Source organism: Engystomops pustulosus, chromosome 2 (assembly GCF_040894005.1).
Source record: "Engystomops pustulosus chromosome 2, aEngPut4.maternal, whole genome shotgun sequence".
Lineage (NCBI taxonomy): Eukaryota > Metazoa > Chordata > Amphibia > Anura > Leptodactylidae > Engystomops > Engystomops pustulosus.
In genome coordinates, this window is record NC_092412.1 from 217,982,660 (window position 1) to 218,006,310 (window position 23,651).

Below are 23,651 nucleotides of genomic sequence, written 5' to 3' on the forward strand. Positions count from 1 at the left end.
ATGAGCAGGAAAGTTCTAGGCATTTCCGCTGAGGATATCCATAGAAATATACTGGCAGACCAGTCTGACCAGTATACATAGCTTCCTGTGGGAAACATAGGGTGGAAAGACACAGCAAGGCAGGCCTATCTGTCCTGCTACTTCCTGCTGCGCGACATATACGCTGAGCAGAAGCCATTAAAGGCTATGATGGATGATAGAACTTATTGCATCCATACCCTGCCTCCACTGAGCATAGGCTCTGGGAGGTCATGTTGATGTTATTGTCCATATAAGGACAGATACATCACTGATGAAACACCCTGAACATTGGAAGGAGCCAATCACTGTCTGCTATACACATATATTGTAAAAACATAAATGGGAAAAAATGCCCCCCCCCCAAAAAAAAAGGCCAGTTTTAGACATCCTTTACTCAAGCTTCAGATCCATGTGCAATAATAACCAGACTGGGTGTAAATTACAAAAAAACATAACAGACCGATGTTAGTCTTCTCTTTCCCAAACCTATCTACTTTTGCACTTTTACCAAAAAATTTCCATACTCTGATTGTAATTATCCAGGTACAGAGGCTGCAGCTACAGTAAAAGCTATTGTTCTTCACGTTATAATGATATCAAACATTATACAATGGACAAATATTTGACATCATTATTCACAGGAGAATTAGAGCGTTACTTTTTGGGGTAACTATTACTTACTAAACAAATTACCCTAAAACATAGCTTGTGAAATGGAGAAAGCAGAAGTACGACTTAAAATAAGGTTGCACATTTTGCATTTTATTAAACATAAATAAAGAATTAACATAATCTCTAGAAATTATACATTCTCTTGTTTTACATGTATCATATTTACAAAATAATTTAACAAACATTCTACACATTCCTACAGATTCAGTTAAATATCCAATATAAAGGTTATTAAAAATAATTATTTAAATATATTAATATAGATTCTGATCAAATTCAGATACAATAAAACATAGAATTGGGATACATGACATAAGTCATATCTAGGTGCAAATGAAATAATATGAGGTTGTTAATTGAGTCGCTGGTCCAGCCAGACATCTACCACCCAAAAATTTCAATCACAGCCCAATAGGGGCCAGATTGGCCCAAACAGGTAATCTATGGACAAAGCTAGGTTCCATTTGATAAAGAAGGCACACTACATAAACATATATCTACATATAAAGCTACAGTACCTCAATACTTACTACAGGTTCATTAAACGTTTTATATAATTTATTTTTTAGAATTGTTACACCCCTCTTACAAACCCATAAGGCACTTCATGGGGTGATGTATATTGCCATCATACGGCATTGTATTTCAACCTGCTATAATGTTCTCTACCATAATGCTGAAAAAGTCCATTTTTTTTTGCTTATTTTCGTTAAAAAATCATACATAAAAATTTTAAAAGTAAGAGTTGCCTAATTTAGAACCAAATCGTACATAATATATAAAACCCTTAGAAATCTCTAATATTTTGATATCATAAATATAAAAATAAACACCAAAAACAATAAAAAATTATGATAAAAGTTAGTGTTTCCAAATTGAACACCTATAATTGTACAATGCATTACAGAAATGAGTACGAGGCTTATGTAAAGAGCGACGCACATACAAAGTCGATGACTTGGCAGTGCTTCTACTTTACTCTTCCAGAAAGGAACCAGTTGACACCGCATGACACAACACAAAATCTGTATAAAAAAAGATACAGAATCAAAACCATTTTAGGCTAAAATATGAAAACACAAATTAATTTGGTCCAATCTAGCTCCTCATGCCATGTATTGTCCATGCAGGAGATGTATATTGTCTATAAAATAGATGCCTTTTGGATTAGATGCAATTTAGTTGTCCTTGTAAAATGTAGAAGAAATGTGAAAGCCATCATGCTGCAGTATTCTGAATTGTGAAAGTTTGATGTATCCGGGTTTAGATTCCATTCTGGGTCGCCTGTGGCTTATATGTTGTCCCAAATATATCTTCATGGTAACGCATTTCATTCTGTAAAATCAGAAAAGAGTCATTTTTAAGAGGCTTTATTAGCCGTTTTATGGAAGACATTTACTGTATAGATGACTATAATTTATAAGATTCTTGAGATGGTTTGGTGACTATATTATGTAACGTAAGTAGTGTATAGTTGGCAATACTGAAGGGTAAATCTGAATTTTTTTGGGCTCCTTAATAATGAAGATGGAATCACATTATGTAACTTACCTTCAAATGAGTCAAACATTGCTCCACTTCCTCATCTTTCAGACCCTTCTTCTTAGCAATAATGAGTTTAATAGTTTTAGCCACATCTCTGGCCATCTCAATTTGTCCACACACGTACACATGTCCTTCTGATTCAAACAATGTCCTGAACACTTCTTCTGCCAGGTCTTTCTCTAGAATATGCTGAACATATGTCTGCGGATAATAAGCAGAGGGAGAATTCATATTAAAAATCCTAACTTTATATATATTTTGTCACATTGTCATGAAATTTGGTAGAAGATTTCCACCACATCAATCTCAGAATGAGCAGGTTGTGTACCCTAAAAGAAACTTAAGAATGTGAGGCAGATTGAACAATTACCAAATTGTCATTTATTTAAAGGGGTTGGACAGTTATACATAACTTTAACCGTCTCTTATAGGGTCACCTATATTATAGTTATCTGGTTACTGTTTACCATTCGTCACCAGGAAACGGGAGTTATGCGACTCCCCAATACAGCAGGACTCGGGACTTCCTCTGACGCTCTGTGTCCTGCTGACTGATAGCAGACCGAGTGTGCCAGAGAATCATTAGTGTTTGTACATCAATGCCATCATAACCACTTATATAAATGGTTGGAGGGGGTGTGCAGATGTCTTTGGCACCCCCCTCCAACCACTGATATGGGAGTAGTTATAATGGAGGTGGTGTGCAGACAGTAATGACTACCCGGCCCCCTCCATCTGCTGGAAGCCAGCAAGATGCGTGCGGTGTCAGAGGAAGTCCCGTAGTCTTGCTGCCTGGGGGTCAAGGAATGGGAAACTATAATAGTATGACATTGTGACCCTGTTAGGGTATTTATACTTATCTTGTTAAAGTTCAGTATAAATGACCAGCCTGTTTAAGCAGAAATTTGCCAACATATCATCTGCCACTTACAGAACCAGAAATTTATGTTGGTAGGTCCCAATGCAAAATCTATACCCACAACCCCCAAATATAAATTGTTTAAGGTATTGTTTATGTATTGGTCTTCCAATATATGGAAAGTTGCCTCATGGACCCTGTAAGATGTGACATATACCCTCTGTCCTGGATAGTCTAGAATCTTTAACAATGCCCCAAAGTAATATAATATCAATTAATCTTTCCAATCTAATGTGGATTGACACTGAACCTAATAAAAAAAAACTTGCCCACATGGTTTTATGCTCCTACTCCAGGATCACCAACAATTTCAGGATTAGAGTTTCCCTGTACAATAGTGTTTTTATAATAGAAGCCATTTGGTATGGGGCGTTAATTACTGGCGTATGATATACGCCGCACACCTCTGCCACCCTGGATACATCAGGAGGCTCCGGACTCCTGACTTATCTGGTATCCAGCTGCTCTGGCGTATGATATAAGTCGCACATCTCTGCCATACTGGATACCAGAAAATTAGTGTACGATTCCTGATAAAAATTACCCCGGTGTGTATATATGCTGAAGCTCACCTTTGCTCGGCCAGGCTGTCGTGAGTAAGCTGTGAATACGTCCTTTATGGCACCTTTTCTTTTTATGTATTCCTTTTCTTCCTTAAAGATTTCATCCACTTCTGGTTGTTGGCATCCAGTTACCAAAATCATGGAGCCAACCTTTTTGCCTGAAATTGCAAGTGTACAATATTACGATTAGCACATTCTTTAAGCGCTAAGTTGGATTACGGTATAACAAATAGATGACGAAAAGTTGTCTGATTAGATAAGGCCTCGAATTGTAAGAAATGTTACAAATTCAGGTTATTTAGTTGTTGCTGTAATCATAGCTGTCATACCTTTCTCTATGTCGTACAATCGCTGCTGCCAGAAAGATCTGTATGGAGAAATTCCAGTTCCTGGTCCAATCAGTATACATGGAGACAAAGGGTTTTCCGGGAGATGGAATGACTTTGTGCTGAAAAACAGAAATGTAGTCTTACTTGTAATATTTCATGGGACAAAAGTATACAAGTTATAGTAGCCCTCCCGCAGAATAGAATGTTTATCAAAAACCTAAACTTGAATTTTGGACAAACAGTCCATGTATCATAAGAACAGGTATTTTATCCATTTATAATAATGAATATACTCATTAAAATGAAAATAAATTATTTTTGGGCTTTGGGATTTTTTTGCTCCTAATTTTGTTTTATTCACGAGTGGCTAATAACACTTTAAGAACTAGCCATAAAGGGATCTTGATGATGAAATATAACATTGTGGCTTATAACACTTGCGAGGAAAATTTTAGAATGGCAAATTAGGCACACCCTTTCTTTATTTGATGTAAAAATCGGGATTTCAAATTATTGCATTAATGTATCCCAAATACCTGAAAAGTGTTTGCAGGAAAAAAAAATTCTGAGAAAACTGCAACTAGGCTACTACTATGTGATAATGAATAATAGAACTATGAATAATAGAAAACGGTGTGAGCCCACTAGGATACTCTCCCTAACAGCGCAAAACACCTAGCTATACCTCTGCATGAAGAGGATTTGCTGGCAGTAAGGAGATGTATATGTACTTTAAAAAACTATATTAAACAATTATTTGGGGAACCTGTCGTCAGGTTTTCACCATTAAACCTAATGACAGGTATAAAAATCCATAGCTCAGATTAAGCTAAAAAAAAGTTGTTGGAGACTCACTGAGTGACAAGGGCCGTGTTTTCTCTTTAGCTCAGTCAACAAATGAGAGAGGGGGGAATGTGGGAGTTGAGTGAGATGTTGATTGTTTGTCTGAAGAAATAACATTACTCTTGTGACTCAGTAAATCTCCTTTCAAGGTTACAACTACTTTTTAAAGTGATTGTAGCTTGATCTGAGATATGGATTTTTATACAAAAAAGCTTGGGGCACAGTATGAAGGCACCTAATAAAAACATGTCATTAGATTTTATGGTGAAAACCTCATGACAGGCTCCCTTTTTGGCTCAGCTTCTTTCATTTCTTACCTCCGTATAAAGCAAGGAACTGTCTCATTCAATTTCATAGTGTTAAACCATGTACTGCATACTCCATGGTGAAGTGGACCATGGCCTCCTGAAAAATAAATCACTTCTTAAATAGGAGAACAATGGTAATCACATGCTTTAATAAGATGTAGATTGAGAAAGTATAATATAGTATATTTTCCTAAATTGGCAACTAATCTCTTACAAACAGGGAACTCATTACCACGGCAAATATTTTAATTCATGGAAATTTTGAATAAATTAATTTCACAGAAAATTCAGTTAGATCTAAGCTGTTCACTGCTCCTATTAACACTGCCGACATTAATTACAGACTTCTTAAAGGAGTACCGCAGCAGCTCTGCTTAGCTGACTTCGTCTGACTCTTTTAAACTGAAAGGTGTACCAGGTTAGGCTACATGCAGGGGTGCACCAGCCACGAGGTGAGTTGTGCATTTTGCCTCAGGCAGCACCACCTACAGCAAGATAGGGGGCGGCATCATAGGATGAGTTATCTGCTACAAAGCAGGACCTGAGACTTAAAAATTGTATCTTCTCACACCTAATGGTTAACTCATTTACTAAAAAAATAACCTCACTACTGGATGGTGCAGAGGGGGTGCCATTCTATAGGTCGCCTTAGGCAGCAGAGAGTTTATGTTCACCCCTGGCTACGTACACATGTGTGCAATTGTGGGCTGCCAACAATGTAACCATGCTCCATTGTTTGTGGCCTGTGTATCAAAGTCATGTGCGGTCTGGTCCCACACTTGCTTTATAATTTGTGATTTAGGCAGTCGGCTCATACATTGGGCTGTGGAAGCTGTGGCTAAATGCATGACTTCATAGAAATACATGGGCTAGTTGTGGAAACAACATCCTAATTGAATAGTAGTTTTCATTATTGACTTCTAGGGGATAAAAACATGTCCTGGGGTATGATGATTACAGTTTGTTGTGGTACAGTATCATTTTCAGAGCTGACTAGGATAGAGTCCACCAATTGTAGAACGTATTGTTACAAAACTGGACAAACTATCACGAAACTTGACATCTAAGCCACTGACCTTTAGTTCTGTAGTTTACAACCCCAATAGTGAGGTGAATCTCTCCGGGAGTCATGTCGTTTGAGGAGCTGATAGAGTAGTACCGTGCCTTAAGTGGTGGTAACTGGGTCAGTAGAAATGTAGTAGGTACATCAAGAGATTTAAACTCTTCCAGTACATCCAGGAATGACGGGTAGTTGTAGGACTTCCAGGCATTATACTTTTTTGTATCCTGCAAAAAAAAATAAATGCAGTTTATTGAAAAGTAGAAATGTATCGGTAAGATTAGTAATTTAGCAGTTAATGTACTTTGTGTTTTTGAAATAAAAAGTTGATTTTCCCATCCGCATACCTAGCTTTTTTCAATTATTCTTTGGGATTCATGCCAAAACATGTGAACTTGTGTGAGTCCTGAACTCAGAATTTTTACATTTTTCCAGTCATAAGATATGAAGTTAAAAATGTTTTATTAAACCCTCAGAAAAGGGGATTGAAAAAGTTTCTCAAATCTCAATTAATTGCTAGACCTGATGCACACAGACGTGAGCTTTTCCAGCTTTTCATGTATAATTATGGTCCATCCCTATTCTCTACACTCATTTATCGAGCGGAAATGTGAAAAAGTAAATTTTATTGAATTAGAGATTGTTGCATTCAATGCTTAAATGCCCTAAAAGTTATGTTTAGACTTTGTTACTATTGTTCTGTAGTAAACTTTGCAGGTTATTTGTAACTTTTGCCGAGATCACACATATAAGTTACCCAAAATAGACACAATCCATTACATCTAATGGACCATATTAGGTGTAGAGTGAGTAGACCTTGTACGTACTTTACTCAATTCTTCCAGTCTCTGTTTGTCCTCCGCGTCAGCAGCCAGAAGAGACAGCTTTTTTAGAAGCAGCTGGGAAGGTGGAGTAGTTATGTCTAGGAAGTAAGTCAGTGCCCGGGACAGCGAGCAGGGAGGGATTTTCTCACTAGATGTCCAGAAGTTACCTGAAAACACAGGAAGCAGAGGAAATTTATGCAGATGGGTTCCAAAGTGTTCCTGACAGCTTCTTATTTTTCCCACCTTTGCTAATTTTAGGGAATTTTTAAGTAACAAAATGATGTGTAAAATCCCTTTAACGACAAGACCTTGGGCAGCTTCACACATCCTTCCTTCATATCCTAAGCAGGTGGTTGAACTTACATGATACAATCATTTATTTGCAAGAGTTCCTGGACCTTATTTAGTAGGAAAGACATTGTATGAGCTGTTCTTTAAGAGTGTTTAAGTGAACCTTTAGTGAACCTACACAAATATACGGCTTCTGCAGAGAGAAACCACTTGGAACCATAGGCTTAGCACTTGGACAACCTCCTATTATACAAGTGGAAACTTTCCTTTTTATTACTGCATTTTTCTAGCAAGGGCTTTTTATGAATATCAGGGGCAGAACTACATTAGATAAATGCGGGTGCAAAGCTAACAGAGCCCGGAAAAAGACACAATGTAAAATACTCTATGTAACATATTAAATAAAAATAGCAGCACTCCAGTTTTGTCCTCAATTTTGGCTCCACACCCCTGAAAGCAGGAGGAGGAGTGAATATTGGCAGAAGGCAGTGATTTGCTGCTACTGAGGTTCCAGGTATCCGCGATGTAGCAGTCCTTATTTGGACAGTTACATCACTAGAAAATGCCAACAGCATATGCTCAGCGGAGGCCAGGTATGAATGCCATATATTTGCATCCATCTTCCATAGACTCTAATGCTCACTAGGAAATACCTACAGCATATTCTCATTGGAGGCCGGGGATGAATGCCATATATTTGCATCCATCCTCCATAGTCTCCAATGCTCACTAAGAAATGCCTACATCATATCCTCAGCGGAGGCCAGGGATGAATGCCATATATTTGCATCCATCCTCCATAGTATCTAATGCTCTCCACTGAACAAATACTGCTCCCTCCAGCAGGAACCTGGATGAAAAAGTGCAGATGTGATGTATACTGTGCAGACAGCTGCGAAAAAGGAGGCTTCCCTCTGCCATTAGGTGTCTATGGGTACGTTCAACATGTATAGCAGAGCCTTCATGGCACAAACATCTTCAAAAAACGAGAACGAGGCTATAAAACTTTTGTCTTATATTTATCACTATTGGTGATCAAAATTTATCAATATTATGTTGTATGACTATGAAAAGTGGTTTCACTTGTTATATACAGTATTATTATGGCAGCCAATCCCATGTTTTATCCTAATTTAATCACAAATCTTTTCAAGGTTTTAGTAACATTTAAAAAAAAAAATTATTTCTAGAAAAAGAAATAGAAATTTATGGTAGTCCTTTATGTGATTTAAGTGGTAACCTGATTATCTTTTATTCAGTGGTGTGGTGTCACCCATTTTCTGCTATATAATTAAAGTTATTGATGTCGATTTATTTACAATATATTGTAGGACAAGTTGTGAAAGGGATGGGACTGCAAAAATAGTACAGAGACATAAATCCTCGTAACTTCTGGATGACTTTGATGATTGAGGTCGGGAAGTCTTTATATCAAAGAGACAGCGCAATTGTCCAGTATTATGATGACGCAACAACCATCTGAATATACCAAGAAGGAAGTCAAGGCGTTCACCAAAACAAAACAGATTCTTACCCTGTTCACTGAGCGTCTCCAGCCGGATGTCCTGATTGATGGGGGGAGCATCCTTCAGAAGGTTCATTATACTTGTAACTAGCTCTGGCTGGTTGCCAGGAAATACACCAACATGTTCTCCTGGCAGATACTGAACTTCCTGGGAATTCTCACTGGAAAGTTTCACTAGGAGGGTGGCACGGCTGAAAAACAACAAGTAGGAACTCATAATAGGATTAATTACGTATACAGGATTTCCTATCCCCGAGCAGAATCAACAAATTCATTTACAGGGGGACTGCACCATGCACCATGGATAATTTGCGTAGAGCTTGTAGCACATATATCTATGGGCCCTTACACAAGCACTGGCATCTGCTAAGGAACCAGACTAAATATAAAGGTGGCTGTCATCACCAGAAAAAATGTGCAGATGCTTGTACCCACCATTTTGGAGTGAATTAAATACAATTGGAAAGTCTTCATTTGAGTTCATTATTAGGTAAATAGTTTAACTACAGAAAAGATTATCAAATGTCAAGTGAAGGTTAAAGCAATGACTAAATGGTTGTTTTATGCTTACCTAGATTTAGAATCTTGCAGATTTTCTCTTGATTTTAAAGTCATTTGCATGATACTTCTTGAATGGAATTTTGAAAGTGCTGAATACAAAAACAAGGAACATATTAAAAAATGTGCCCACTTTAAGATCTGATTATTATAGTATTATCTAATTTGATATATTGTATGTTACTGATTCCCCTTGAAGGCAATATAGGGTGGGGGATTAAGGGATTTAGATAGCTGTGACATCATCTATTGTCAGTAGTGATGTAATGATGGGTCAGTGTTATCTATATAGAGGTCATTGTACAGGGAGAGGGGGAGGAGATAAGCTGTGACATCATCTATTGTCAGTAGTGATGTAATGATGGGTCAGTGTTATCTATATAGAGGTCATTGTACAGAGAGTGGGAGGAGATAAGCTGTGACATCATCTATTGTCAGTAGTGATGTAATGATGGGTCAATGTTATCTATATAGAGGTCATTGTACAGGTAGGAGGAGATAAGCTGTGACATCATCTATTGTCAGTAGTGATGTAATGATGGGTCAGTGTTATCTATATAGAGGTCATTGTACAGGGAGGAGGAGATAAGCTGTGACATCATCTATTGTCAGTAATGATGCAATGATGGGTTAGTGTTATCTATATAGAGGTCATTGTACAGGGAGGAGGAGGAGATAAGCTGTGATATCATCTATTGTCAGTAGTGATGTAATGATGGGTCAGTGTTATGTTTATAGAGGTCATTGTACAGGGAGGGGGAGGAGATAAGCTGTGCCATCATTTATTGTCAGTAGTGATGTAATGATGGGTCAGTGTTATCTATATAGAGGTCATTGTACATGGAGGGGAGGCGATAAGCTGTGACATCATCTATTGTCAGTAGTGATGTAATGATGGGTCTGTGTTATCTATATAGAGGTCATTGTACAGGGAGGGGAGGCGATGAGCTGTGACATCATCTATTGTCAGTAGTGATGTAATGATGGGTCAGTGTTATCTATATAGAGGTCATTGTACAGGGAGGGGAGGCGATAAGCTGTGACATCATCTATTGTCAGTAGTGATGTAATGATGGGTCAGTGTTATCTATATAGAGGTCATTGTACAGGGAGGAGGAGGAGATAATCTGTGACATCATCTATTGTCAGTAGTGATGTAATGATGGGTCAGTGTTATCTATATAGAGGTCATTGTACAGGGAGGGGGAGGAGATAAGCTGTGACATCACCTATTGTCAGTAGTGATGTAATGATGGGTCAGTGTTATCTATATAGAGGTCATTGTACAGGGAGGAGGAGATAAGCTGTGACATCATCTATTGTCAGTAGTGATGTAATGATGGGTCAGTGTTATCTATATAGAGGTCATTGTACAGGGAGGAGGAGGAGATAAGCTGTGACATCATCTATTGTCAGTAGTGATGTAATGATGGGTCAGTGTTATCTATATAGAGGACATTGTACAGGAAGGAGGAGGAGATAAGCTGTGACATCATCTATTGTCAGTAGTGATGTAATGATGGGTCTGTGTTATCTATATAGAGGACATTGTACAGAGAGGGGGGGAGATAAGCTGTGACATCATCTATTGTCAGTAGTGATGTAATGATGGGTCAGTGTTATCTATATAGAGGTCATTGTACAGGGAAGGGAAGGAGATAACCTGTGACATCATCTATTGTCAGTAGTGATGTAATGATGGGTCAGTGTTATCTATATAGAAGTCATTGTACAGGGAGGGGGAGGAGATAAGCTGTGACATCATCTATTGTCAGTAGTGATATAATGACAGGTCAGTGTTATCTATATAGAGGTCATTGTACAAGGAGGAGGAGGAGATAAGCTGTGACATCATCTATTGTCAGTAGTGATATAATGATGGGTCAGTGTAATCTATATAGAGGTCATTGTGCAGGGAGGGGAAGGACATAAGCTGTGACATCATCTATTGTCTATCTATCAGGTTCATATAAGACTGTCTGCTATATGTTTGCATTGTTTAGATCTGCTCAATTTATGCTTTTGCATAAATATTCTCACCTATCAATGTGATGCATTATCAATATGGTTAATAAATAGAGTATTTTTGAGGGACACTCATTACAAACTATATGACAAATCTACCATAGATATTCCTTATTTATAGGAAATTATTATTATTTCAGGGAAACCCTATCAAAGGAATGGCATAAATAGTTATTGCATATGACAATATGTATTTTTCTCTTTAGCTGGTTTAGCCTGGTGTACAGTAGGTAGTCCTGATAATAACAATGAGCTGGGTGATTGCTGTTTATGTATTTATATTGTTCAAAGTGGCTCCGCAGACTCGCTGCTGGGAAGAGCATGGCTCCTATCCCACTAGGGAAGCCAGCTTTCATGTCCCCAATTACTCTGCAGCTCCCCATTATCCTGTCCTTTCTGCAGAGTACTTAGCTTATTGTTGCCCAACATCTGTCTAATAGCTGAAACCCGGAAAGGTGTTGGCTCTATGTACTGAGGAAACGGGCTGCACAGTGATGATGTGCACATTAACAGTTAAGTAAATGTCCATTTGTGCTTCAGATGTAGAACTGCCTCATTGTTTAATAGGATGTAAAATAGATAATACAATGCAGGATAATTCAAATTAAAATAATTACAAAAATAATTGGGAACTTATTGGAACCACCAATTGACTAGGACAGGTCTTTTGAATATCAATTAAAAAATACTTTTTGATAAGATCCATTTAATTTAGGCTTATATTAAATCTTACTATATCTTATTATTATTACTTATTATTGTTTAGATATTAGATATTATTAGATATTATAATAATTAGATGTAATAACTTTTTATTAATTATTGTATTATTATTATATTACTTATTATATCACTTTTTTACTTTCTAACTATGAGAATTTTGCAGTTGTTAAATTGAGCGACTGAAATCCCACCCCAAATCACGTGGCTTATACATTACACATCAGGTTGTTCCAATGAGGGAGATAAGACCAGTGGAGAGTAGAAGTAGACAGTCTTCTTCTTCTTTGCACTATTTGCCGCACCAACATAAATTTTTGGTGGGAAGCCACACCCCTTTGTCACAAGGCGGCCACACCCTTTTTATAGTACAAGTCAGAAAAGTGTCTAAAAAACTGTGTGAAACCCTTATTAGGTGTGGCGAAAATCAGTTTTTGGTGTAAATGACTTCTGGTGCAGGACATTTGGTAAATCTCGCTGATAAAGACAGTTGTACAAATCCCTTCAGCCCTGTATTCCAGGGTCTTAGCGAAACTTTAACTTTTTGGCAAAACATATTTCATAGAAAATACCTTTTATGTGATCTAAAGGCTGCTTTTCATTTACAAGGCGGTAATTTTCGGGAAGCCATTCTTCTGCTGAGGTATAATATTTCGGCAATGTAATTTTCTGTCTGTCACGAATGTTGAACACTTCACAGGCAGCCTGAGGATGGTACAAGCAGCATTACTTTTGGGTTACGCTTACTATTATATATGATGTGGAAAGTTAAGAATGATGAATCAATAATCACATATCCAAGAAATCATCACAGAATAGATAATACATGATTGATCATGGGAGTTCAACCACTGGGACCCTCATGGAGCACCCTACTTTTGTTATCCATGAGGGTCCCAGTGGTTGAACTCCCATGATCCATGGTCCAGCAATCTGTGCTCAGCAATTATCTTTATGGCTCGACGACTATAGGGCCGACAGCTAATCAATGTGAGTGGAGAGATGTAGTCTCAGGTCTGAGAATATTAATAATATCTGTTGTCCCTCCTTTCCTCCCTATAAGGAGTATGTCCCATGATCACACTTACCACCTATCTATACATTACAGGAGATAGTTGAGTCCAGGGCTTTGTTAAATATGTCAGTCCTGTAATCTCTGAGTGCAGTTACATTGTACATTATGAGGGTACACAAGACCCCATTATTGTGGTGCTGTGGGACCCCCTTAATCAGACAATTATGACTCATCCTGTTAATAGGAGAGAAATATTGATTTGGGACAAGGGTTATATAATATTTATTATAATTTTAGTTTTATGTTTTCATGTTTCTTTTTACTACTTTGCACGGTTAGCAAATGGCTCTTGGTGAATATGATTCTTAATCAATCTTCCTTTTTATTATTTAAGTTTTTTGTAAATTGGTGTAATAAAACTTGAATATGCAGTACACATACAAGTAGTATTTTAGACACATTATTGCTATTTGGATATTTATGTTATTACTTTATTTCTGTACAGCCAAACCTCCACTGTCTCCAAGACTTTACTCTAGCTGCCCCATTTTTCTGGACTTTTCTACCTAGGGTAATCAAATTAAAACACAACATACACAATTTTAAACATGCCCTATTTTTTTTTCTTCCTAAGCTCTTTGTGAACTTTGTGATGAGTACAGTTCTGATGGATATATGGGCGCTATAAAAATAGATTGTAAGCTCTTGTGAGCTTGGCCCTCACTCATGTTGTTTTATATATGTAATATGTTATATATGTTACATATTTTTACTTTGTAATGTCTCATTTTTTTGTATATGTATCCATGATTTGTAAAGTGCTACAAAATATTGAAAAATGTATTATTAATAACAATAATATATAATAAAATAATAATAATAATAATACAAGTAAAAATATTGTATAAAATAGGTATAAAACAAGTGTAAATTTATAGAAATACATTATTAAGTCATACATGACAACATATCTAGAAAAGTTATAAGAAAGTGGCTATGCATACCTTAAATGTGTGGACAGCCCAGGACAGGAATGTCTCCTCTTGGCCACTAAGTTCATCTCCTTCACCTGTAGTGCTGATCTGGGAAGCACCAAGCTGTGCCAATCTCTGGTCTATGGTATGGGCAAATGCACAAAACTGGGGATACATGCTGGAGCCAAGTCCAAATACAGCGTACCTGGTATAAAATTAGAAAGTTGTTGTGTTAAAAAGTGATAAAAGTGTTTTTTTAACATGGGGGCTCTAAGGCTACATGCACACTGCCATTGCCCGCCGCACCGTAGCACGGCTGGCACACGGCAGTGCGCGGCGAGAGGAGGTGAGCGCAGCTCACCCCCGCCCCTCTACATAGGAACATATGGGCCACGGTGCCGTAATACGGGAAAAGATAGGACATGTCCTATCTTTTCCCGGGCTACGGAGCGGTATGGTGGCGCATGTGTGCTGCACCATACCGCTCCAGTACCATGCCGTGAGCCCATAGAAGTGTATGGGGGACGTATATCGGCCATACATACGTCGGCCGTATATACGTCCCCCATACATGTGTATGAATGCAGCCTCAGTGTTAAAAATACATTTTATAATTGAAATGTTAACGAATTAGATATTATACAGGCAGTCTCCGGGTTACGTACAAGATAGGTTCTGTAGGTTTGTTGAATTTGTATGTAAGTCGGAACTGTACAGTTTATAATTGTAATACCAGACAGAATTTTTTTTGGTCTATGTGACAATTACGCTTTAAAAATGTTGGGATGTTATAAGAACCAGAATTAACAATAAAGCTTAATTGCAGACGCCTTTTATAACTCCTACAGCTGATTATTATACCCTAGAGCTAAAGTACAGTAAATTATCAACATCCAGAGGTCCGTTTGTAACTAGGGGTTGTCTGTAAGTCAGGTGGTCTTAAGTAGTGGGCCGCCTGTACATGTATTACCAAACATTTATTATTATTTCAATAGACTTTCCTACCTTAATTTCGCCTGTGGTTTCTTCAAGCTAAAAATTGATTTCTTGAATTTCTATAAAATAATTAACATATATTTAGGTACATACATAGTTATAACATTATATCTTTATACATAATGTGTGCAGTAAAGGCCATACAAAGAAAATAACAATAACAGTTGTGAGACACTGAAGGGGTTAACTGTGGATGGGCGGTATGTTTCCCCTAGGTTTTGCTTCTATGCAAGGCCTTAGTGCTGAGGTGGGTTTGTCCAGCACCTTGGACACAGGTGATGGGAGCAGCCTAATTAGCCTGGATAAAAGGACTCAGCAGAGCTGAGTGGGTTGTCTCTCTGTGGAAGGAGGCTGAGAGGACACAGCTCTGACCTGTGTGTCTGGAGCAGCCACGTGATTTTTGTTTAGCGTGAGTTAGTGGACTCATTGTATAGTTAGCACCCTGACGGGTAGGTTTTCTTTTGTTTATTTAAATACCTGTATGTAAAGGCTGGTTTTATTTTGCTGCAATAAACGCAGGCGAGACCTGTTTGGACTGTATCCTGGTGTCCCTGTCTTGAAACTGCATCCTAGCACCCCGCTCCCACGGTCTCTACTGGGCCAAATCCCCACATATGGTGCTTCGGATTGCGGGCAGTTCAAAAGACATACACCCGACAGGCTCGCTACATCCTGCAACATTGCATGGCCTGGGTGAAAGCAGCAGGCAAAGTGCAGGATAAAGCCAAGATGGAGGACTTTATTAAAGCCATGCTCCTGCAACAGGAGGAGAGATCCCGCCAGCAGCAGGAAGAGTCCCTGGCTAATCGGCAGCTGCAGCAAGCCATGATCCAGCAGCAGGAGGAGAGGCACCGCCAGCAGCAAGCCATGTTTCAGCTGCAGGAGGAGAGGTCCCGCCAGCAGCAGGAAGAATCCCGAGCCATGTTCCAGCTGTTGATGGAGAAGTTTTCTGGCATGATGGCAGCACCGCAGGCGACGACTGCTGAGGGGTCCCGTACTGGTCTGCAGGGGTACCCGGTGGTCCAGCATTCCGCACGGGCTGCGGTACAGAAGGCTTTGCAAAAAATGGCGACGACCGACGACGTGGAGGCTTATCTCACGGTGTTCGAACGAATAGCTGAGCGAGAGGAGTTACCGGCTGAGCAGTGGGCAGATGTCCTGGCACCGTTCCTGACCGGCGAGTCGCAGAAGGCTTACTACGACCTAAGTGAGACGGAGGCCCGTAAGTACCCCCAGCTAAAGGCGGAGATTCTGGCTCGTCTTGGGGTCACCGTTCAAGTCCGCTCCAGCCGGGTCCACCAGTGGGCTTACTCAGAAAAGTTACCCCCACGCTCCCAAATGCATGACCTGATCCATCTGGTCCGGAAGTGGCTGCAACCAGAGGACTGCACCCCCGCACAGATGGTAGAGAGAGTGGTCCTCGACAAATTCACCCGTTCTCTGCCCTCTCGGCTCCAGCGGTGGGTTGGGCAGGCCGGCCCCACAAAAGCTGAGGATCTTGTGTCCCTTGTAGAGAGGTATCGGGCTACGGAGGACCTTCTACTTACCTCTCCCTCACGAAGCAGTGCCAGTGACAGGGTCACCAAACCAGCCGGTAAGACTGCTACTGCGGAAAAGGGGAGACATGTCAGGTTGGGAGGGGGTTCATTGGGGGGCGTGGATACCCAGAAACCCAGTGAGGCTCGTGACAGAGGTCATGGCCGTATCCAGTGCTGGCGGTGTCATGAAATGGGCCATATTGCTGCCAACTGTCCACTGTCAGTGGAGCCAATGGACTGCAGCCAGGCCCGGCGAGTGTCGCTGTTTGCCCGACCGGTTCTGTCGGCGGAGTCAGTCACGGATGCAGAACCCCAAGTATGCATGGTCACAATCGGTGGTCACACAGTGGAAGCCTTGCTAGACTCCGGGAGTCTGGTCACCCTGGTGCGGGGAACTTTGGTTGACCCTGGACTGTACAGCGGGCGGAAAGTGGGAGTGTTATGTATACATGGGGACACTCGCGAATATCCCACTGCCGTCATCAACCTACATACCCCTTGTGGTTCTGTTACCCATGAAGTGGGGGTGGTGGGGACCCTTTTCCATGAGGCTATTATCGGCAGAGACTTACCCGTGTTTTGGGACCTCTGGAGCCGAAGACCCACCTCAGGAACTGTTGCAGACAATGGACATCAGGTGTGTCCGGCCTTGGCCCCCGAACCCTTTGAGGCCGATGTACACACACCAGCAGTAGGGGTGACCCCATGTGATGAATTTTCTCCCCTAGAGGTCCTTGCTGGTGAGGTCGAGGGCCACGAGGAGGTGGCCGACATGCTGGACCTTGAGATTTCCCGGGACAATTTTGGGGCTGCACAGCTACAGGACCCTACCTTGGTTAAAGCACGAGAGAATGTCAAGGTGATAAATGGGGTACTCCAAATACCAGGGGCTGATAAAATATACCCCCGAATGGTGATTATTGGGGAACTGTTGTACAGGGTCGACCAGATACGGGGTGAGGAGGTTGAGCAACTTGTAGTACCCCAATCTCACCGTAGGTTGGTGCTAGAGTTGGCACACAAACATGTGCTGGGAGGGCACTTAGGTGCTGAGAAGACCCGAGAGAGGATCCTGCAGCGGTTTTTCTGGCCCGGGGTTTGGGAGGAGGTAACCCGGTATTGTAGCTCCTGCCCTGAGTGTCAACTTACTGCCCCGGTCTCCCACTTCAGGAGTCCTTTGGTTCCGCTTCCGATCATAGAAGTGCCCTTTGAACGGATTGCAATGGATCTGGTTGGCCCCATAGTCAAGTCCTCCAGGGGGCACCAATACATCCTAGTTATCCTGGACTACGCTACGCGGTATCCCGAGGCGATTCCACTAAGGAACACCTCCTCCAAAACTATTGCTAGGGAGCTGTTCCAGGTGTTCTCACGCACAGGCCTCCCCAAGGAAATCTTGACTGACCAAGGTACCCCATTCATGTCTAGGGTAATGAAGGAGATGTGCAAGTTACTACGGGTAAAACAGCTCCGCACCTCTGTGTGTCATCCTCAGACAGATGGTCTGGTCGAGAGGTTTAATAAGACCTTGAAGGGGATGCTTAAGAGGGTGGTCAGCAAAGATGGGAAGGACTGGGACTGTTTGTTGCCCTATTTGATGTTTGCCATACGTGAAGTTCCCCAGTCCTCCACGGGTTTCTCACCCTTTGAGCTGTTATATGGCCGTTCCCCACGTGGGCTTTTGGATGTAGCCAAGGAGACCTGGGAACAGGAGAGGACCGCCCACCGTAGTGTGATAGAACACGTCTCCCTTATGCAGGACCGCATAGCGGCGGTAATGCCCCTTGTAAGGGAACACATGACAAGGGCACAAGAGGCCCAGTCTAGGGTCTACAATAGGACAGCCAGACTCAGGACCTTTAACCCAGGTGACAGAGTGCTAGTTCTAGTGCCCACCGTGGAGAGCAAATTCTTGGCCAAATGGCAAGGGCCATATGAGGTCATGGAGAGAGTGGGGAAGGTAACCTACAGGGTATCTCAGCCGGGGAGGAGGAAACCCGAACAGATATACCACGTGAACCTCCTAAAGCCATGGAGGGAAAGAGAGTCCCTGATGGCCATGGGAGTAGAGAAGGCGTCTGTCTCCAAGAAGGGGACACCGGAGGTAGGTGTACCCGTTGCCAAGGTGCCTGAAGTACGGATCTCGGAGTCCCTCTCCAGGGCCCAGATTCAGGAAGCGAAGGAGTTTGTGCTCCGAAATATGGATGTGTTCTCTAAGTTACCGGGACGTACTTCAGTCATCAAGCATGACATCATAACCGAACCCCACATCCGGGTACACCAAAAACCTTATCGGGTCCCTGAAGCGCGCCGGCTTGCCATAGCCGAAGAAGTCAGGCAGATGTTAGACCTGGGGGTTATCGAGGAGTCTAAAAGTGACTGGTCGAGTCCTATTGTGTTGATTCCTAAACCGGATGGTTCCCTACGGTTCTGCAATGATTTTAGGAAGTTGAACGAGGTGTCCAAGTTTGATTCCTATCCCATGCCCAGGGTTGACGAGTTGATAGAACGACTTGGACAGGCTAGGTTCTTCTCCACCCTTGACCTGACGAAAGGGTATTGGCAGGTACCCCTGACTGACAGGGCTAAAGAGAAGACCGCTTTTGTTACCCCTGATGGGCTTTTTCAGTACGTGGTACTCCCCTTTGGGCTACATGGGGCTCCCGCCACATTCCAGAGGTTAATGGATCTCGTGCTAAAACCTCACCGGAGTTATGCCTCGGCCTACTTAGATGACATTATAGTCTATAGTAACGACTGGGAGAGTCATCTGGCCAAAGTACAAACAGTGGTAGACTCCCTGAGGGCGGCAGGGCTGACAGCGAACCCCCAAAAGTGTGCACTGGGACTGGAAGAGGCCCGTTACCTGGGGTACCGTATTGGGCGAGGGGTCATCAAACCCCAAGTAAACAAAGTAGAGGCGATCCAGCAGTGGCCACGACCTTTGACCAAGAAGCAAGTGAGGGCTTTTTTGGGCATAGTGGGCTATTATCGCCGATTTATCCCCGACTTTGCGACAATAGCGGCACCTCTGACTGACCTGACTAAGGGTAGCAGGGCGGTGATGGTAAAGTGGAGTGAAGAGGCTGAGGGGGCGTTTCAGCGACTTAAGACGGTTTTGTGCGAGGGACCGGTACTGATCACCCCTAACTTCACCAAGACCTTTATTGTGCAGACTGACGCTTCTGACGTGGGCTTGGGGGCTGTCCTGTCCCAAGTAGTGGAGGTTGAGGAGCATCCTGTAACGTTCCTGAGCCGCAAGCTCACACCTCCTGAAAAGAACTATAGTATAGTTGAGAGGGAGTGCTTGGCGATCAAATGGGCTCTGGAATCCCTGAGGTATTATTTGGTAGGGCGGCAGTTTACACTGGTGACCGATCACTCTCCCCTAACCTGGATGAGTCAGGCCAAGGAGAGGAACGCCAGGGTCACAAGGTGGTTCCTAATGCTCCAGAATTTTAAATTCACGGTGGAACATCGAGCAGGAAAATTGCATGGGAATGCCGATGCCCTGTCTCGTACCCACTGTCTAATGGCCAAAAGTGTTCGCCCCCACAGGGTCAAACAGAGGGGGAGGGTATGTGAGACACTGAAGGGGTTAACTGTGGATGGGCGGTATGTTTCCCCTAGGTTTTGCTTCTATGCAAGGCCTTAGTGCTGAGGTGGGTTTGTCCAGCACCTTGGACACAGGTGATGGGAGCAGCCTAATTAGCCTGGATAAAAGGACTCAGCAGAGCTGAGTGGGTTGTCTCTCTGTGGAAGGAGGCTGAGAGGACACAGCTCTGACCTGTGTGTCTGGAGCAGCCACGTGATTTTTGTTTAGCGTGAGTTAGTGGACTCATTGTATAGTTAGCACCCTGACGGGTAGGTTTTCTTTTGTTTATTTAAATACCTGTATGTAAAGGCTGGTTTTATTTTGCTGCAATAAACGCAGGCGAGACCTGTTTGGACTGTATCCTGGTGTCCCTGTCTTGAAACTGCATCCTAGCACCCCGCTCCCACGGTCTCTACTGGGCCAAATCCCCACACAGTGCATAAAAAATTGTGCAGAGATAATTGCTTGGTTTTTAATGAGGTCTACAAACAATGTATTCATATTCCAGGATTGTAGCTAGATTTCAAACACTCTTGTGAAGTATTGTGTAAGATCTCCAGCCCCTCCCTCTACTATGAGTATGAGCATTAGCATGTTTCCGGTTACGTATTACAGCAAATGGGAGGGGATGGGGAGTGCAGGAAGTGTAAATGCAGAGATATAAGTACAATCAGTTTGAGGTGACTCTCCCATTGCACGAAGTCCAGCTACAATCCTGGAATATGTATGCACTTCTCAGAATCCTGCTGCTACTACACATTGGCATGACTACAATGATCTCCAGGGTCAATACTTAAAACTGTCTGTAGGATTGTATGATTAAAAACTTCTTTTAGACCAAGTCATAATATAACTTATATTTTTGTACATGCTTTAACACAAAACCACACATTTAGAATCTGAATAATGGCCATTTTGCTATCAACTTCCATGTTGAAATGCAGTTGGAGTTAATGCATGCAACTTACTACCAGGGTTCACGTGGATCTGGTATTGTTTCAAAAACAAGTGGCATGTGACAATAATTGGTAGACCATTAGCTGTACCAATTGCAGCTTCAAAGGTAAGATGTAATAATACTTTAGGGCTGTGTTCACATGGACGTTTGAAAAAAGCTTCCATAGGGCAGAAGAACACAGAGACCACTGGGGACAAGAATTTCAAAGTCTCTTATCCATATCCCCAGCATATCCCCTGCCCAAAAGACACAGACACAATCAACTGAAAATATAATACTGTGAATTAGCCCTTAAAGGGAATCTGTCTCCAGAAATTGACCTAATAAACCTCTACCTGTATGTTGATGTGAAGATTAATACCTAAAATGTAAATGTAAATTCGATGTATATAGAGGAGGAGATTTTAGCACTGAAGTCAAGCTCTCCCTGATGCCATTATAACCAGGATCATCCCTAACTCTCCTGAAGTCTGGTGAATGATCTCAATCACAGCAGAGAAGGCATTAAGAGGTGGGCAGAGCTTGACTTACGTGCTTAAATCTCTGCCTCCTTTACAATATACAATCAGCCTAAATTTCACTGCATATCAGATTTTCTTCATGATGCCACCATGAAAATTATCTGGATGGTGTTAAGCTGCATGACAACATACTGTTAGTGGTTTATTAGGTCATTTCTGCTGACGGGTTCCCTTTAAAGTTTGTGACACTATTTATATACATTTCATAATATATTGTCTGCTTCCTTAGACAAGGATTCAGTAAACAGAAACCCTTTGGACGATAACACAATTCTCTGTGCTTTGATTTACATAACTACTTCCTTTTGTTTCTTCAAGGACAATTTTCCAATAAGATGTATAAACAAGATAGAGTAAACCCACCTCTCCATTACTAGGGCAATCACCATTTCCAAATGTACTAGTAACCACCAGGAGAAGAGATTCTGTATCCAAGTCATCAATATTGTAATCTTCCATGCACATCACCTACAAAATAGAAACTGGTTAAGATTCTGTAAGAAATAGGGACTTGTACCCTCTTGTACCCTGCCTCTTGGCATACAATATATACCGAGATGTGTGGTAGGAGATGAGCATGATTTTATAATACTTTGTATAAGATGTCTTTAATATAAGCATCTCTGGCGCCCACCTGGTGGTTATGCTGTAAATTACAACCAGTCAAAGATGTGTAAGCCTGTCATAATGTTGTATTCAATTTACTACATCCTTAAAGATCAATCCAAATGCAGGGGATAATAGTAAACTCTGTGATATATTTCAGTAAGAAGGCTTCTTGTGTTTTTTCTCCTCTTTCTCCAGCAGTGAGCAATGTTTCTGAAAACCTTCTAAGGTTGGATACATCGACATACCCATTCATTTGGTCGTCAGTAAAGTAGTAATTTAATAGCAAAAAAAAAACAGTTTTACTATTTCCTAATTAATTTTTTTCAAATAATATAAGCTCATCAATGATGACCTGATAACCTGGGGTCTAAAATGAATGGACGACCAAGTAGATAGACAAATAGGAACAGTCAGAGAGAGAGAGAGAGATAGACAGACACTTTTTAAGGAATTATTATGAATGACTTCCAAGAAGTGAAGTGGAAGCCTCTCCCGGGGCAGAATTGGACTGGGTTTCCTTGGTCCCACTAGATAAAATTATTCTGGGGGTCTTCCATTCATAATCCCATAGGAAATAGATCCCACTAGCCTTCAAATAAGTTTGTTTTCTTCTATATCTTTGGAGTCCAGTATTAGGTTACACCTGGAGGGATCCTCTGGTCTACCAGGGGTCTAGTAAGGCCACCATGGGCATGATTTAGGCAGTACAAGAAGAAGTTCAAAAAGTGGGTAAACCCTACTTAGAATTGAGGTCATTTAGTAATTACTGTTAATAATCTCAGTGATTTCTGTAATCTTCACTTTTCTTGCAACTCAAGGTCATTGGGAATGGGTAACGATTCTGAATTTAGCTATGGTTACCTGTTTAGCCTTTTTGGGTTACAAAAGTGATTGCAAAGATCTCAGTGGAAGTGTTTATAATAGTTATAAAGTTGGTGAAACAATTATATGTAAAATTCCCAAGTTTATAGGTCACAATTTTCTTACCTTGGTGTTGAATGCATAGCTAAATAACACTTGCAGCTTTTTTGCAAATGTCTCCGATTTTCCAGTTTCAGTCGCAAACAGAATAGTTGCTTTTGTCCTGGCGGCCATAGATTTGCACATAAGCGTTGAAGCAAAAAGAACTGCCCTAAAAAAGCAAGTTCACCATGTACATTAATGTATACAACCAGCCAAAACACGTCAGATCAACACATCATCTATTTCTGTAACAAGATTAACAGATTGTTTCCTAAGAGT

General features: G+C 41.2%; 1 protein-coding gene across 2 annotated transcripts in view; it reads right to left on the minus strand.

The window, feature by feature from the left end:
• Positions 1–870: 870 nt before the first annotated feature.
• NOS2 (nitric oxide synthase 2) overlaps positions 871–23,651 on the minus strand; it is a 39,753-nt gene continuing 16,972 nt past the window's right edge. For both annotated transcript variants that reach the window (XM_072138174.1, XM_072138173.1), the window contains 14 exons: positions 23,397–23,541; positions 22,164–22,268; positions 15,198–15,247; positions 14,223–14,397; positions 12,776–12,908; positions 9,472–9,550; positions 8,910–9,091; positions 7,088–7,251; positions 6,277–6,487; positions 5,210–5,297; positions 4,050–4,168; positions 3,730–3,878; positions 2,245–2,439; positions 871–2,028 (listed from right to left, as the gene is read on the minus strand). In XM_072138174.1, the coding sequence (XP_071994275.1) occupies positions 1,957–2,028; positions 2,245–2,439; positions 3,730–3,878; positions 4,050–4,168; positions 5,210–5,297; positions 6,277–6,487; positions 7,088–7,251; positions 8,910–9,091; positions 9,472–9,550; positions 12,776–12,908; positions 14,223–14,397; positions 15,198–15,247; positions 22,164–22,268; positions 23,397–23,541 (1,867 nt within the window). In that variant the 3' untranslated portion in view covers positions 871–1,956. The remainder of the gene's footprint in view (positions 2,029–2,244; positions 2,440–3,729; positions 3,879–4,049; positions 4,169–5,209; positions 5,298–6,276; positions 6,488–7,087; positions 7,252–8,909; positions 9,092–9,471; positions 9,551–12,775; positions 12,909–14,222; positions 14,398–15,197; positions 15,248–22,163; positions 22,269–23,396; positions 23,542–23,651) is intronic.